The sequence below is a fragment of the Stegastes partitus genome, unplaced genomic scaffold, assembly GCF_000690725.1.
Source record: "Stegastes partitus isolate 25-593 unplaced genomic scaffold, Stegastes_partitus-1.0.2 Scaffold745, whole genome shotgun sequence".
NCBI classification, from domain to species: Eukaryota; Metazoa; Chordata; class Actinopteri; family Pomacentridae; genus Stegastes; species Stegastes partitus.
In genome coordinates this window covers 162,988-179,642 of record NW_007578476.1, presented here as the reverse complement: position 1 = coordinate 179,642, position 16,655 = coordinate 162,988, and the positions used below count along the sequence as shown (strand labels likewise).

General features: G+C 43.1%; 1 protein-coding gene across 1 annotated transcript; it reads right to left on the bottom strand.

The window, feature by feature from the left end:
- Positions 1-561: 561 nt before the first annotated feature.
- LOC103364377 (semaphorin-6B-like) lies at positions 562-16,364 on the bottom strand. The gene is made up of 16 exons (XM_008291473.1): positions 16,244-16,364; positions 15,157-15,268; positions 13,414-13,474; positions 13,248-13,310; positions 10,040-10,138; positions 9,867-9,957; positions 9,479-9,598; positions 8,794-8,882; positions 8,496-8,713; positions 8,278-8,409; positions 7,853-8,002; positions 7,577-7,753; positions 5,709-5,849; positions 4,821-4,898; positions 2,946-3,007; positions 562-1,547 (listed from the first exon to the last, which is right to left on the bottom strand). The coding sequence occupies exons 1-16, from the start codon at positions 16,362-16,364 to the stop codon at positions 562-564; spliced, it is 2,700 nt and encodes an 899-aa protein (XP_008289695.1).
- Between the last annotated feature and the right edge of the window lie 291 nt (positions 16,365-16,655).

Here is a 16,655-nt window from a genome sequence, read left to right as displayed (position 1 = left end):
GCAATCAGACCAACAGGTAATATAGTGGGGAACAGATGGCTGGCAGTCTTGTTAATGTGATCCGAGAGGGGAAAAAGCACCCCACTGCTGCAGTCGGCTATGACTGGCTCTGCAGCCTCAGTCCACCTGCACAGAGAGGGCAGTCTCTAAGTGCCATGTCCGTCTATGTCTCACCATCCTCTGTGCTCCCCATTCTGCTTTCTCTCTGTCTGTCTTTCCCCTCCATCCTCTCTCCTCCCTCTTCCTGCTGCTGCTGCTGAGAGCAGGAGAGAGAGGCAACTCTGCAATGCAGACACAGCAACAACCTCAGTCCATCTGACCAATTAGTGAGAGCCGGGATATGAGTGGCAGACCCAGCAGCCACTCATAAGGAGAGACTCGTCACAGGGTTGCCTGAGAGACTGACAGCAGATCAGAGGGGCTAAATGACAATGAAATATAGATGTGTGGAAAAGAGAGAAAGGGAAGAGAGACAGAATGAAAAGAAAGGAGAGATCTATGTAAATAAAATCAAGAGCTCTGGACATGGACTGAATTCTGTCCCCTTCATTTGTGGCACAGTCACTGGCCAGTCTGAGTCCTGTCACTGCAGTTCTTCTTACTCATCAGCTGGCTGAGATCCACCAGCTCCCCCAGCTCCCCTCGCTCCAGGGCCCCTCTCAGCAGAGCCCTGCTCAGCCCGGGGGTGTGTTGCTGGGACACGTACGCCTGGCTGCTGGGGGCGGGCATGGAGGGTGGCGGCAGGGGGACGGGGACCATGCCGTGGCTGCTGAGGATGTATCCCTCCGGGGCTGGCCAGCGCAGAGGCAGCGGCTCGCTGTACTCCATGGGGGCGCTGGGTGCTGAGACCACCCTTCGACGCTCAGGCGAGTCCTGGGGGGTCATGGGGTAGACATATTCGCCCGCAGACTTCCTGAGGGGGGCTTTGGGTGTCCCCTTTGCTGCTTTTTCTTGCTTGCTCAGGCAGACGTAATGCTGGCGTGGCGTGTCGTTCCCTCGGCCCTCACCGCCGTGTCTCCCGCCTCCGCCCTGCTGGAAGAGTCTGGTGGTCAGGTAGACGGAGGGGGGCATGCGGCAGGGTGATCCCAGACCTACAGAGCCTCCCCCCAGGTAGGTCTGGCTGGTGTCCCACCCTCCAGAGTTGGAATCGGACAATCTCAGGCCTCTGCGTTTCTGCTGGGGCGTGTGCTCAGGGGTGGGCAGGAAACCGGGGTCGAGCTCTCCTGACTTCACCCAGCCATTGGGCATGACAAACAGGGTCTCCCCGCCTTGAGAGCAGGGGCGCTCCCCGCCTCCCTGCCGTGTCACACTCAACACGGAGCCTCCCATCCCGCCGCCATTGCTCAGCAGGCCTCTTTCGCGGCGCTGGATGGAGGATTGGGAGGTGCTGCCGTGGCGACGGTTGGCGGGCTTGTGGGCCATGATCCAGCACACAGCGAGTCCGGACAGCGCCGCCCCGATGGTGAATGCTGAGACTGCAGACGCCACGAGCAGGTTGAGGGAGACCAAGCTCTCGGGTTCAATCAGCAAACTCTGCTGCAGAATTCCTGAAGATTAAGAGACATAATTATGAAGATGACATTTAGTAGAACAGCAGAGTGGACATCCTCCCTCAATGTCTGTCCACAGGGTGCAGTTTGAAATTATTATTATTATTACATATAGTGCTGTTCTACTACTTTTCCCTTCTCAAGACTTAATGTATCATAATAAATCAATAACTACAATAACACTCATAACTGCTGATCATCATCTTCGGCATTATGAGGATTTTTTTTTCTGTGATAATTATGTTTCAGAGGAACTTCTCTCCAGTTTGGCCTTGAGGCTCGACAAGCTCCAGGTTTCGGAGAGGCCTCCACTTGTCATCGGCACAGCTCAGACCACAGCAGCTGAGTCTCTTTTTCTCCCTTCCTCTCCTCACACTTTCCATCCTGCAGCCTGGTCAGAGAGTCTCTCCTCGCAGCATACCATTACCTCAGTGTTTCCACCCAGCTCTAATCGCTCCCATCTGCAGACACAGCAGCACATGCCTGTCTCTGGCTCGGCCTCTCCTGCGCTTTCACCGCTCGGATTAGAGTCTGTCAGGTCTGCAGCCTGGCATCACCGACTTCTGCCGCTATCAGTTTCTAGGAGTGGAATAAAAGCTAGAAGCCCGGGTATGACGATGGCTTAGAAAGTGCCCCGTATCCTCTTTCTGTTGTCTTTTGGAAATTCAGATCCAGCTAAATGGATCTTTATGACTTTGAAACTGGGCTTCAACAAGCGGAACAGTTCAGAAAGAATCTGCTGGAAAGAAAATTACTTTTTTTCTTTTTTTTGTGGTGGTTTCCACTGACTTCAGAGGGATATTCAAAGAGGGCCTCTGTGGTGCTGCTGCAGTGACATCTGAGCCTCTCCATAGAAGTGACATCAAGTGACATTATGCTCTGCTATTTCCAGCTTGCTTACCAGCTACTCCATTACTCTGCCTCAGATGTTCAGCTTTGAGAAAACAAAACCTCACATGCAGGAGGGTGGTGCATTTTCCTATCCTGCAGTGTTGTCCCGTCTACACGCACATGCACCTCTTTCACATCCTCCCTAATTAAAATGTCTCACACTGGGAGCATTTCGACCTGTAGGAAGTGAAACCAAAATCCCAGCGCTCCTCCCACCTGACTCAGCTCTGACGAAGGCACCGAAACACTCAGGTGCTGATATTGAAGGTGAATGGATGTTGCTGAGCCGGACGGAAAATCATGCAGTACTAAAAATATACTAAATTACAGAAAATTTTAGCAAATATTCTCTCACTTGGTAGTGTAAGACTTTTTGTTTCCCCAGAACAAAATGTTCAAGTGACAAGCAGACAAGTGTAATGCAGGATTCGGCCACTAGGCGGCGCCTGCTTTCAGTCCACTGTACACAGCCAGAAGCATCCATGTCATAGTGCTGCAACCTACCATCACAGTCTCCTAGATGGGAGGTGGTGTTTCCATATTCCACATCTTGTTGAAACGGGAGCCTGCAGCCACAGAGAGATCACACATCAGCACATCACAAGCTAACGTTTTTCTTTAACGCCACACAGTAGGAAACATGTGGCCTCCCTACATCACTACATACAGTTACACTCACGGAAGCACGTAATCAATAATGACCGGAGGAATGACTGCAGCCTATAATAACAGAAGAAATGAAGTCTTAGCTAACTGTAAATATCTAATCATTGTAAAAACTGACCTTTCATATGAACATGCTCCCTTTTGTATGGAAAGCTGAACATGAGCGATGATGTATTAATTGCTAAAACTGGTATGGCACATATTGATGACCATCCATTGTAATGGGATACACTATTGATCCCATTATTGATTTTCTCTCTGTGCTTTGTAACCCTCAGGGAGGTCAAAGGTGGGGGTTAGACACACAGGTGGCAATGGGAGCTGGAAGTAGGAGCTGCGATACTTGGTTCAAGGTTTACTTTTCATGCTACATTAGTATTTGATGGAGCAATTATCAATATCAATGCTGAGTACTAGTTGTAGGAAAACACATCTGTCAACAGTAATGGTAGCAATCTGTTTGAAATAATTTGGTAAAGGTCTTCATTCAGTGCGTAAATCACATCACAAATGGCGAACATGAAAACACTTAACTGGCTTAAAAAGTCTAATAAATAAACACTTATGAAATAAACCATTTTTTAAATGCATTATTTAACTTTGTGAAACCCCAAACCCCTCGCAGATGTGAAAGGCATGTTATCTTTTTAAAAAATAGCCAGAATTACACCATTTATCAGAGTCTGAAACGGGGAAAATTGAAAAAAAATTTGAATTTTTAACTTTGCAACATCCTTGAACTACTCATCTGTGATGTGTGGTACCACTGGGAAAATTAATCAAAGCTCAGCCTAAAATTGTGATATTTCGTCAAAATGACTCCTGTTCTCTAAAAAAATAAACTTTGCACTAAACAGATCGCATGAAAAATAAAAAACAAATCACAACCATGAAGCTATTAGTAACTCAGCTGCAACCAACAGTCATGTGACAACAACTCAGGGACTTTTTGGTTGAACTGCCAATAGGACACAAATATGGAAAGAAATTTAAAATGTAGGTCGTAAAACATTTGCAGTATCTGGGTCATCGTTTATTTCCAGTAATGGTAACTTCTTGGAGAATGTTGCTTATGTTGATTTCAGTTGTTTTACAATTTTTGTCAAATATAGTAAGCAATGAAAGAAATTCCACTTAAAATCACACAGAGGAGATCTCTGACTTCTGTCTATTTCTATCCCTGGTTGTGTTGTTTTCATAGAGGTACAGGACTTTATACTGGAGTGAAAAATGATCTCAACTGTTGGTGGTCAGAGAGTTAAACTTCTCAACAGAAATAACCAATGAACATGTAGACGGGAAATTACAGCGACCTCACTGGTTTCCCACACATCCTGAATTTGCTCATTGCAATGTTTGAGCTGCAGAATTGTATTATACAACTTTAGGAGCCTCGAAAAGAGATTAGGCATGTGGTCTAATAGTTGTAAATATGATGTGAGCAGTGGGTTCTGTGCTCAGGTATACTTCAGATGGTGGATCGTCAATATTAAATCATCAAACAGTTATAAATGGTGTTTTTAAGTACCTATAGAATATTTGTCACGCCTTCTGTCTTGGTCTTTTTTGTGGCCTGTGTGTTGTATTGTTTAAACAACATTCAGGCCTAAAAAAAAAAAATCTCTGAACATAACTTGCTCTGACTTTGCAGTTAACACATCTGGGGAGGTGGTGAACAGCTCACAGTGAGGTGCGTATGTTTGTTGTCCTCACCGTGTGCCTGGTCTCAGGAAGGAGCAGGTGCTGCCTCTCGTCCAGCCACAGTACGGATCCCTGGAGGCCAGACAGCTCCTGCACGCACACATTCAAAAGGAAACAGTAAGTAAAGAAATGCAGAACACTCTTTTTTTTTTCTTTTCTCCTCCCCTCACAATTACCATTTGGGACATTTTGCGGGAAACCCTCAATGAGAAACAAGGGAGGCAATAGAGGAAACAAGAAGTACAGCTCTAAAATTAGCAGATCCAAGCTGCTTTACTGCCCTGCTGGCTCAGAGGGAACCTGGTAAGGTATTGTAGCTTATTAAAACACCAAAATATGAAATGTGTCCCCACTGATCTTTAGCTAAGATATGTTTTAAAATATACGCAGGAACACATATTGCATGTTGACTTGTTCACAACCTCTAAGTGTGATATATATATCCGCTGTGGTAATCAGGCTCGCAGCACAGTGTTCCACTACAAAACTGCTTCCTCGTACGGACAGTAATAAACAAATGCCTTCTTGGTATTCATAATGAATCACCATCCTGAAGCCTCTCGCATCAACAAGTTAAACATTATTTCCCAGGGAAACAAATTCTCTCAAAATAAATATTAGACCAAACAAGTTTGCTGTGATTTGACAAACACACATGCCATCTATCCCCCGCTGACTGAAACAAAAACAGAATAGCAATTTTTATCGGGATGACTACAGCGACAGGGAGCGAGAAAGCAGACGCAAAACAAAAGTTGGCCAGTAAGTGCAACGTTGGCTAACGGCCACTGCTACTATTTAAAATGGCCCTAATTATCAACCAAACAAATAATGAGGGAATGGAAAATGCTCTCAGAGACAAAAAAAAAAACAAAAACCCAACAACTGTTTGTCACTCACTTCATGCAGCGCGAGTGAAGGTGGCAGCGAGATGTGGGGACTCGGACCAGACAGGAGGGGAAGGCCAGCAGCAGAGTGTGGCTGCTGCGATCCAGTGACAGAGACAAGAGCTGACGAGCCTGAGGAGAGTCCTCGCCACACCTGCGGACAGACAAGAGTGACGACAGGAGGCAGGAGGTGAGGAGCCGCGAGAGAGGAGGTCACTGTAGTCTGTTTGGCCTCAGATTATTCTGTGACAGGGTCAAAGGCCCCATCTGTCGGTACTTCAAACACCGAGCCCCTCGATAAAAATGGTCACAATATCAGGGGATCGGAGTCTGAGCGGAAAGAAATAAAGTCTGTCTTGAGTTTGCTGCCAGGGAATTCATCTTTATTTTCATTTTACTGTAGCACACAGAGCAGCACGAGACGATAGTTAAATCTAAGTAAGATTTTCTACAATAAGGTTGACATCAAAACAGGACAAGTACATGTAAAGAGTTCATTTGCAAAAACAGAAAACTCCATCTACACAAACCTTCAGAAAACCCACTTTTCCATCGTCTACCTGAGACAATATCAGTCAAACTTAAGTTATCTCTATTTTTGTCATGCCATTTCTACGGAGTCAAATCCTCTCAACTTCAGTTTAATGGCTATTATCTCAAGCAAACAACCAAAAAAAAATGTTTTCTGAAACTCCACAAAAATGGAGTTATCTGTTTTTTGCAAATGAACTCTTCATTTATAAGTTATGATCAATCCAGCAAGAAAATATGCCAAATAAAGCTGAAATGTTTAGATGATCAATCAATAGGCTGCTTGACAGAAAATTAATTGTTAATGGAGTTGTTGTTTATAGCTACTCTTTTAATGATTTTATTCTCCCATTTTTCAAGCCAAAATGCAAAAAAAAAGTCTTGTTCCAGCTTCTCGTAAGTGCAGATTTGATTGCAAGGGTGCACACGTTCGATCCTCCTCCACCACACTGGCTAAATGGAGTGTAAATAGTTGACAATTCTGTGATATGAGGGAACAGATTTGTTGCTTTTCTTTGTCATGTATGACAAACTATATACATATGTTTGGGCTCTATGCACTGTTGATCTCTCTATCCAGCTGTTTAAACATGTGGTCTTGGTTTTGCAAAATTCTAAAAGCCATTTTTCACTATTCTCTGACACGATTAATTAGTTAACCAAGTACACAAATCTGCACTACAACAAACACATTCTTTTACAAGTTGTAGATCCAGGCAATACAAATAATAAACATAATGTATTTTTTTCTTTAGTTTTGGCTGTTAAATCTTATTTTTTTAAACAGCTGAGTACCACTTAGACTGTGCTCTCTGTGATGTGTAAAAAATTAATGTGGATTATAGCGTAATTGAAGCATATTTACATGCTCACTAACTGCCTGTTTCAACTATATTTTCCCTCACAGCTGCTGTGGGTTGAGCTGTTTTCAGTAATCAGATTAGCCAGGTTCTGACTAGCCATGGGTGGACAGTGAGATTATTAGTTTGTTGCATGAGTGATTGATCCAGTACGCTTCACTGCTCAGACCGAAGCCCAACAGAATTTAATGTGTTCTTTAATTACCGCCGCAGAGGCTCCCGCTGCTCGGCGAATGTTAGATAGTCTCGCTTCAGATATATACCAGTAATAGATATAGCCAAAGAAATCACTGAAGAGGCTTTTACTGTGAGACGCACTTCACAAAATGTAAAAAAAAGAGAGAAAAAAATCTGATATTTAAATAAGTGAAGACAGTTCTTGAGTGGAGTTATCAACTGGAAGCAGGTACAATGGGACTTGATAAACTTGGAGCAATATGCCACAAATTATAATGCAGTGGAGATTAAGGACAAAGATCTCTTGACTCACTTCTCCGGGTTGAATCCCTCCACCTCCTCCAGAAACACGCTGCTGTGAGAGACCGAATCTCCGCTGGGAATCATGAGGAACTTGAGGATGGTCCCTCGAGTGGAGCCCAGGAACAAAACCGTGCGGTTCTTATGTGGTCCGGCTTCTGTGTCCACCACCATGGATGTCAACTGGTACCTAGACAGCAGGACAAGTCGATAAATTAGTTCAGTTAGGTAGATTTCCTATCACTTTTGGATTCCTTTTTGACAAGTATAAAAGCCTCTGTCTGTGTACCGGCCCATAGTCTTGACCACCCAGGGTCGGTGTCCCAACAGTGGAACCGTCTCATCCATTAGTGGGTGGGTCTTCACGAAGTTCAGCACCTCATCTGGCAGCGTGGTAGAGGAGCTAAACCTGGATCCCTGCACTGCACAGCCTCCTGGCCTGCAGGCAGAGAAAGAAGCAGAGACAGGGAAAGTGTTGAAGAAGAGATACAGAGAGAGATAGAAGTCCAGAGAGACAAAGAAGAAAAGAGGCGCCAGAGGCGTTCATTTTCTTCATCCGCTGGAGGCTGTATTAGAAGATTTGCTGAATCGTAGGGAAGCAGCAGGGTGACTGACAGTTGGAGTTGATATGAGTGGAGCAATATGTGAGATAGATGCTCAGAACATCGGCATTGCAGTACTCTGCTCAAGTTCTGCTCGAATTCACAACAATACCTCGGTTTCGGCACTGCTTCGTCCGGGACAGGTGTCCAAATAGACTCTGGGGATTTTTGCTCTTTAAATCGGCCTTCAAAGACATGAGCAAGCTGCTGCATGTCAAACACGCACACAGCCGAGCCAGGGATGCTGCCGGAGATAAGAGGAGAAAACAGTGGTGAGAAAAAAGTAACTATCGCCTTTGTTTCGTGTGCGTGTTGTGTACGTTTTGGTACCTGTTTGGCGGCGTGGAAAAGAGACCCAGGATCACGTCTCGTCCCTGCATGTGGATGATGTTGCTCGTGGCGTGCAGCAGGTTGAAGTAAAAATGCGAGTCTCCGGGGACGGAGCAGTTGAGCCGAGCCTTTAAAAACGTGGTCCACTGTTTCTCGAGGACGCGCTGGGAGCCGCCCAGGTCTGCTTTACACACCCGAGCCACACGGGACACCATTACCTAGAAGAAGGGAAGGGACGATGTAGTAAAGCTAAGGGAGAACGTAAGAAGCAGACAGGAAAGAGAACGAAGGAGAGCACCTTCTCCAGATGATGAAACTCCATGGCCATCTCTCTGAAGAAGAAATAAATGTGAGGCCCCCACTCCATGGCGCTCACAAAGTAGGGCTCTGAAAAACAAAATGAGAAAAACACTGTTAGTGCAGCATCGGCGTGCCTGGGGTCAAAGTAACGCTGCACAGTCCCTGACATGGAGCTGTAATAACAGCTACATCAACACGGGCCGCTGCCGTCCACCAGCCCCGCTCATTAAATATTCATGTCCTGTTTAATTTATCATCATGGACAAGATGATACACATTATTTATCATTTATTCATCCGGCACTGTTCCGGCGTTGACCTGCCCTGACTTGTTTTTCTCTCCATGGAAAACAGGCTGGAGGAAGACTTGTTAAAATCCTGAATCTGGAGAGTCTGACTAACCTCAATACATCACTCTGTCTGAGCGTGCCCCACTTATAATAAATCTGCTGAATGGAGGCCTAATCATGTGTGCTTTTGCTGAATGTAGCTTATTATTTAGCCACCCAAAATTGTCTTATTCACCTGTGAGCCACTTAAGAAAAGACAGTCATAACGGTTTAATTTTCTTTTAGTAAAGTACCGAAGATAATGGTGATGGTTTCTGTTATTTGCTTCCTGATAGTCTATTGAAGGTGTCTGGCTCTGGAGGGTCATTTTTAATGCGTCTGCCTCTAAAAGTACCTCTGAACCATTTGGAGTCGTGCTTGACTGTGCGTAGGGCCGGGCTGTCGCCGAGGCTGCGATAGATCACCGCATCGATGGCCAGGAAGTCTGTCACGGTGCCGGTAAAAAGACCTCCATCTGAAAGAGAAGGGAGAGAGAGAGAGAGAGGGGACGGGAGGAGATTAAGAAGAAGAAGAAGAAGAAAGAGAAGATACAGATGGAGAGATAGCACAAGGTCAGGAAGATTAAAACCAAACAAGCAATGCAGCGAGAGGTCTGACTATAAATCATTTGTAAAGGTAAACACAAGGGCACAGACGTTTAATGTCTGGAACTGAAAACTGAGTCTGATGTCTGCTACAAAGACGCCAGACTTCATGTTCAGAGTGCAAAGTGAAGATGCTACCTGCAAATAAAGCCACGTTGGCATGTCGTGGATCATACGGGCAGCGCGCCATCCCGCTGACAGGCTCTCCCACCATTTCTAGAGTGTCTCTCTGTAACAGGAACAAATATTATAGATGAACCGACTGGCAGATAAACACAGGATGACCATCTGACAGATAGATGGATACTGACAGTGTAGTTGGCACACAGCGGGTTGAAGGCGTTTGTTCCACATACAAACAGGCCGCCGTGCTGGCTGAGCAAAACCTTGATGAAATTACGACACTCTCCCTGTAGGAAAAGAAGAAAAAAAAACAAGAAAGGAAATGATTACAGAAGAGGGAAAAAAAGGTAGAGGGCGATGTGAAAAAGACCGTTCTGAAGCTAAAGCTGCGTTGCCAGTGAAAGCAAACAGACTGTAGTGTGAAGAATGAAGAATGCAGCTTAAAGCAGCCCCAAAGAGGAACTAACACCCTAAACCACACTCCATCTGGAGGAACAATAGGATGGAGACTTTATAATAGTCTTAAAAGAGGAGGCTGCTGATTGAAGTTAAGACTTGATTCCATTGTGACAGCGTTTCACAACACTGTCTGAAGACATAAAGTTAAAAACCAATAAAACGTACCCGTGCGAGTAGATGAGCAATACTTAAGAAAAAAGAAAAAAAGAAATCAATTCATCAGAAATTAACAAATGGAAGTAATTAGAAGAACAGCTTGGAAATTGCTTGACACTCTGTGTAACACTACCACTAGCTTAGCATAAAGACTGCAAGCGCTGTCCAAAGGTAATCAAAAACTGCCAAACAACACCTCTAAGATCACTAATTAGCGCACTATACCTTATTTAATCTTTACAGCAGTTGCCAGGCAACGCGCGGAGACTGGAGAAAGTCAACACTCACCGTAAAGACATGAAAGTGGAATCAATCTTCTCATTTAACTCTTGCTGAGAAAGTACACTAAATACATGTTAAGGTAGAATGCAAAGGTTTTCTTTTCTGGCTTAGAGAAAAAGTTAAAAATCTAAATTTTTATTGTTTTGAATAGCAAAGGCTTACATTTAGCCAGTGGTGCACAAAAAGTTTTCGAGTTGTTCAGCTTGTAAAAATTCTCAAACCCTGAGTTGATCCACACTCTGCTCAGCTTTACAGAACAATGATCAGATAGTGTGACCAGCACACAGTGACCATAAGAGTCCACTTTTAAAATGCAGCTTTATTCAAACGACACGATGCCACAGATGACAAGAGAAAGACGACAACGGGCTGTCGGCATGCTGGATGCTGGTGAGTCAGCCACCGTTTGCCATTTAAGAAATCACTTCAGACGGCTCTGGATGTCCGTTAGCATGATTCTGTCCCCTAAAATGTCCATCAACTTCACCAAGACCTTCGGGACAACTAAAACAGTATCCAGCAAGCAGCATTGACAACCTCATTAACTGTGTGCGTCACAGATTTGCAGCGCTACACAATACAAATGTCTAATAAACACATGCTACTGACTGCTGGTCTATGACCCCACTCTCCATCTGCCCGTTATTATGTCCAATAAAGCGCACACTTTGTTCTGAAATGATGTTGTAGAGATGCCACGTGTTGGAGCAATAAATACGTATTCCACTATGGGTAAAAAAGAATAGATAAAATACTACCTTCTGCATTTATGGTTTTGTTGAGTATAAATGAATCTAATCCCCAAATGTCTACTTTAGTAATTCAGGTGTGTAATGCAGGTATTGTATATTTTGGCTCACAGGTATTTCTTACTAAATGAAATTACACTATTAGTTCCACTTGCTTCCACTTTAAAAAAAAAAAAAAAAAGGTAAAAAGTCGGCTATTAAAAGTAACTCGAACAACGTGATGCTTCACACTCACCTATAGCGCTTATAGGCCTGCATATTATCCAAATCGGCACTATTATGTGCTAGCAGATTTACAGTCAGCTGTTGAATTAAAGTGATTTACCCTGAACATTATAATTGGATCTCCTTATCTGAGCGAGGAGGTTTTGACTAACATGCTGTACGGCACTTGTCTGTCTTGTCCGTCTCTCCACCTTTTCTCAAAGGGCCTGTTTTTCTCACAGTTTTAATTCTTGTTTTTTTTTTTCTTTTCCCTCTTACATCATCTAGCCTTTCATCTGTGTTGTTTGAAACAGCACGTCTTCTCCTTTATGTTACCCCCCCCACCACATCCACACCTCCTTCTCGGTACCTGGTGGCTGCCCTGTCCTCCTTATGTGTTTATTTCTCCATCTTCCTCCACCTACACACATCGCATCCCTACTAGTGCCTCCCTTTCTCAACTGATTTCAATTACTGTTTCCTCCCTGCGGCTGTGTCACCCTCCCTGCTCCGTTTGCTCTATAATGTTTCCTGTTGCCTTTCTGTCTCTTTCCGTGAGTTCCGACCAGATTTCATTTTGCCTGTGGCACTGCCACATTTATACAACACAACTTGTATTTTAGCCGAGCTACCATTCCATCAAATCTTTATTTTTTTGTGTGTGTATCTGATCACTTTGCGTTACACAACATTGTCAACTATCACTACATATTGACTCGTAATCATCCCACTTCATCATTTTTCGCCACAAATGATATATAGCTGTCCTTAAATTTATTCATTAAAGAAGGGAAAAAAACAGTTCAAGTTGAAATTGATAAAAGTAATAATAATTAAAAATGTAATGAAAATCATGACATTGCTTTTGAATTGTGGTTCAACAGAAATATATTTTTAAAAAAAAACAAAAAACATGCAAACAAGAACTAACATTTTGTTGACCAACCGTTTGAGCCAATCACTGCAATCAAGTGTTTTCTGTAACTCTTCATCAGACTTCTGCACCTGTTGACAGGGATTCTGATTTCACTGCTCATCAGTAAAGTGCTCTAATTTGTTCAGGGCAGTTTTTTTTTGTTGTTGTTTGTTTGTTTTTTAAATTATTCTTTCCAACCACAATTCAAAAGCAATGCCTTATTTCACTCAATTATAATTTAGCAAATTTTTATTTATTATTACTTTTTTCAGTTTCTAGTTATTTGAGTGACTATTGTGAATTTTGCCTTTTCTTTAATGGAAGGGGATGAATACATTTGAGGACGACTGTATAGACGAAGGAAGCTGGCACGAGGCAGGTTTTCATAAAAACTGACTTTCAAGCTTCACGGGCACCAGGTAGCGTTTCTCTGAGCCAGCGTGATTAAGTGATGTGCTGATTCTGTATCAACAAGATCAAATTTGTGTAAATACCGTATGCAGGTGCACCCACAGGAAATAAGGTTTCTGTACCAGCTGTTGTGTCCGTCCATGCGTGTGATAGTGTAGATAGCGATGATGCGTGTACGAGTGGATCTCAAAGTCAGCGCGTTGTGAACGAGTACTTTACCTCGTGTTTGCCCTTCATCCGACACACTCGAATATCATTCTTATTGGATTCCCATGTCCTTTTCTGAAACAGATAAACCTCAGTCAGGGCTCACTGTGTGTTGCATGTATGTGAACGTTTCTTGGAGCATGTTTGGTTTTTGTGTGCGGCTGTGCGTTAGTCTCACCTTGCTGTAGAACATCTCATCACCTGCCATGTTATCCAGCTCCACTCTGTACAAGTCATCTCTGCAAAACGCACAACAGTTTACCCCCGATATGATAACAATCTTATCAACAGGATTTTTTCCCATATAAAATAGAAACAATGCTTAAGAAAGGTCTGCTTCAACACGCAACATTTGTTTATGTCTTAATTTTAGAAAGAAGAACTGAGTCATAAAAATGTTTGGCTCCATTAGTCAAACAGAGTGGAAGCAAATGTTGATACAAAAAAAACCAAATCTGAATCTGAATCTTTTAACCATATCAATATGAAATGGTCATGAGTTTTTTGTATTACAAGTTTTTTGAAATTTATGTTAAAATTTGCACATTTGTAATCTATGGAGATATGTGCTTATTTGCAATAAATCTAAACAACGGCTATAGTCTTATTTAATTTTATTGACATATCAAAGGTTTTTCGAGGGGATTTTAGGCATCTCTCTTTATCATTTACTGTCAACAGCCAGAAAAATTAATTTTCACCATGTTTTTAGGGATCAAATATTCTATCAATCCAGCTATGAATGATATCTGAACAAATGCTTCTGCAAAAACCTTCAGGATGTGGAATGTTTGGTGTATGTAAGTGCTGATGAAGTCATGATTTCTGGTTCAGAGCATGAGAAAATACTCATTTGGAGAAAATGGCCTTTAAAGAACTGCAAAATTCTTTTTTTTTTTAATGGAAAAGGCTACTCACTACTTGAAATCACCATCAAACTTCCTCAACAAAATGATTCTTAAGATTTCAAGTTTTTGGACATGTTATGCTTAAATATGCAAAAGAGTTACGCCCTCATTAAATATGCGCTACTTCACATAAATGTCTATTTGTAGTAAAATTAATACCTAAATGTGTATTTTGGATCTCATCTTACTAGTCTAGAAGAAGATATGTTACAGAGGCAAATTCCCAAACATTTCAACGCTGTTTTTTAATTGTAGTGTCTCATTATATGCCCTAAATTCCTAAACAGAAATCTGAACATTTGAAAAAGCCAGGGTCAGATTTTTAGTTTCTCTCTGTGGACTTATTGAAGTCAATGGTTTTTCCTGAGGGGATTTTTAGTTATCTCTTTTTTATCACTCCATAAATCAAAAAATTACTGTCAACAGCCAGAAAAATCAATTTTCACCATGTTTCAAGGAATTGAATGTTCTATAACTCAGGCTATGGAAGATATATGAACAAAGCAAACAAAGCTAGATATATCAACATTTCAAGATTGACCAGCGTATGAAAAAATGTTTATGTTGCTTGAAAAAAATTGTCATCAAAATGCCATTTTTGTTAGACTGCAACCTGTCTGTGTGGGGTTTTTTTTGTATGTGTGTGACGCATACTCTATTTAAATATTCTATTCTGAAACCACATATAGTTAAAACCGTGTTTGAATTGTGAATTGATTCAGTTTAAACGGGGTGGATTATTATTTATTTTGTGGGTCATCTTAACAAGAGGATCAGTTCTGGCAGCTATTTTCTTACCAGTGGTATAATGCAATTCTTATTTTCCATGCACAAGAGCAATGCGAAACAAACAGCTTTCACTTGACATTTAACAACAAGACTGAATACATCATCACTGGAACAAGCTGAAATGTCCTCTGCAGAGTGACAGCAGATGGAAGCAAATGAAAGCAAAAACATATTAATGCGAACACGTCAGTAACACACAGTTGGTGGCGGTTGCTGTTGGTTACCTGGCTCCTATGTAGAGTGTGCGGTTGACTTGGAGGACCGTCTGGATGTGCAGTTCCTGTCTTTGAGCTGAACGATGAGCTCTGCCCAGGAACACTGGGTACCTCCTCACCACTGACACAAAACACACAGACGGACAAAACATACAGGGAGGAATGCTTTGTTAAAAAAAACACACACACAAAAAAATGAAGTGCCTTGCTCAAGGCTTCTCTGATAGCTGAGGACAGAGCGAGCACTTTTTCCATCTATATTCACCCAAAGTGCTCCGGCAGGCCATAAAACAGCTCCTCTAACCTTCACTTTAATAGTGTCTTCACTCATTCTTGATGCTTTTGTTTAGGAAAACAAAGATAATGGGCAGAGACGAATGGTGAAGCAGTTAGAACGCTTAGTTTTTTTGCAGGTGTTAATGAGAAAAACTACGTGTAATCGCTATTGTTATTATTTTATTATATATTTAAAGAAAAGAAAAAAAGTAATTTCCTCCCTCTCTCCGCTACATCTCAGATAAATGAGCGCACAGATGAGGTGAAAAGAGAGAAGGGGGCATGATCAGACTACGAGAAAGTTTCGAAGAGGAGGCCTCCACAGGGAGCCCTCATCATCAGGAGACAGATTGGGAAAATGTCTCACTGTCCTTGACTGCAGGGGAGGGAGGGAGGACGTAGCGATTCATCTCCACCTGTCTCCCCCCCTCTCCTCCCCTTTCTCCCTTCCACCACTCAGCCTTCTCTCTTCTTGTCATCTGTATCACCCCCGTCCAATCCTCAAGATCTATCATCTTTGCTCCCTCGCAGTTTGTTTCTTTCCTCCCTTATACGATCCCTTCTGTCTCACGTTCATTAATTTACAATGCGACCACAGAAAGACGGAGTAAAGTTTCTTTATTTATCTGCACGCCCGGGGAGCTCGAAAGCAGCTCCACACCAAAGCTCTCACCCTTGACCCCCTGATTTCCACATCCACCGCCGGAGCCATTCATCAATGCTGCACACACGCTCGTACGCGCACATGAGCCCCCAACCAGTACACACACACACACACACACACACACACACACACACGGGAAGGGGGAAGGACACATACCCTCTACGGGGACGTAGCTGAGTGGACTGGGTTCCTCTGGGAATGAGCCATCAGCCAGTTGAAGCAGCAGGAGAAGAAATGTGAGGGGAGGAGCCACGGTTGCCATGGCAGCAGCACACATGCACTGTTAACAAAGAGAGAGGGAAGAGAAAAAAAATAATAATTTCATTGCTGCACCGTATATGTCTTTGTGTGGGCAACGGGTGATGAGAGTGCATGTGAGTGTGTGAGTATTGACATTTTGACAGATCTTCTCAGTGCAAAGGAATTGACCAACAGGTATGCATGTGTGTGTGTGTGTGTGTGTGTGTGTGTGTGTGTGTGTGTGTATAGAAGAGGTTAGAAGTGCAGCAGGGTGACTGCTGCCACAAACCTGGATTCAGCAGGGAGCTAATGTGTTTCCATTGTCTGC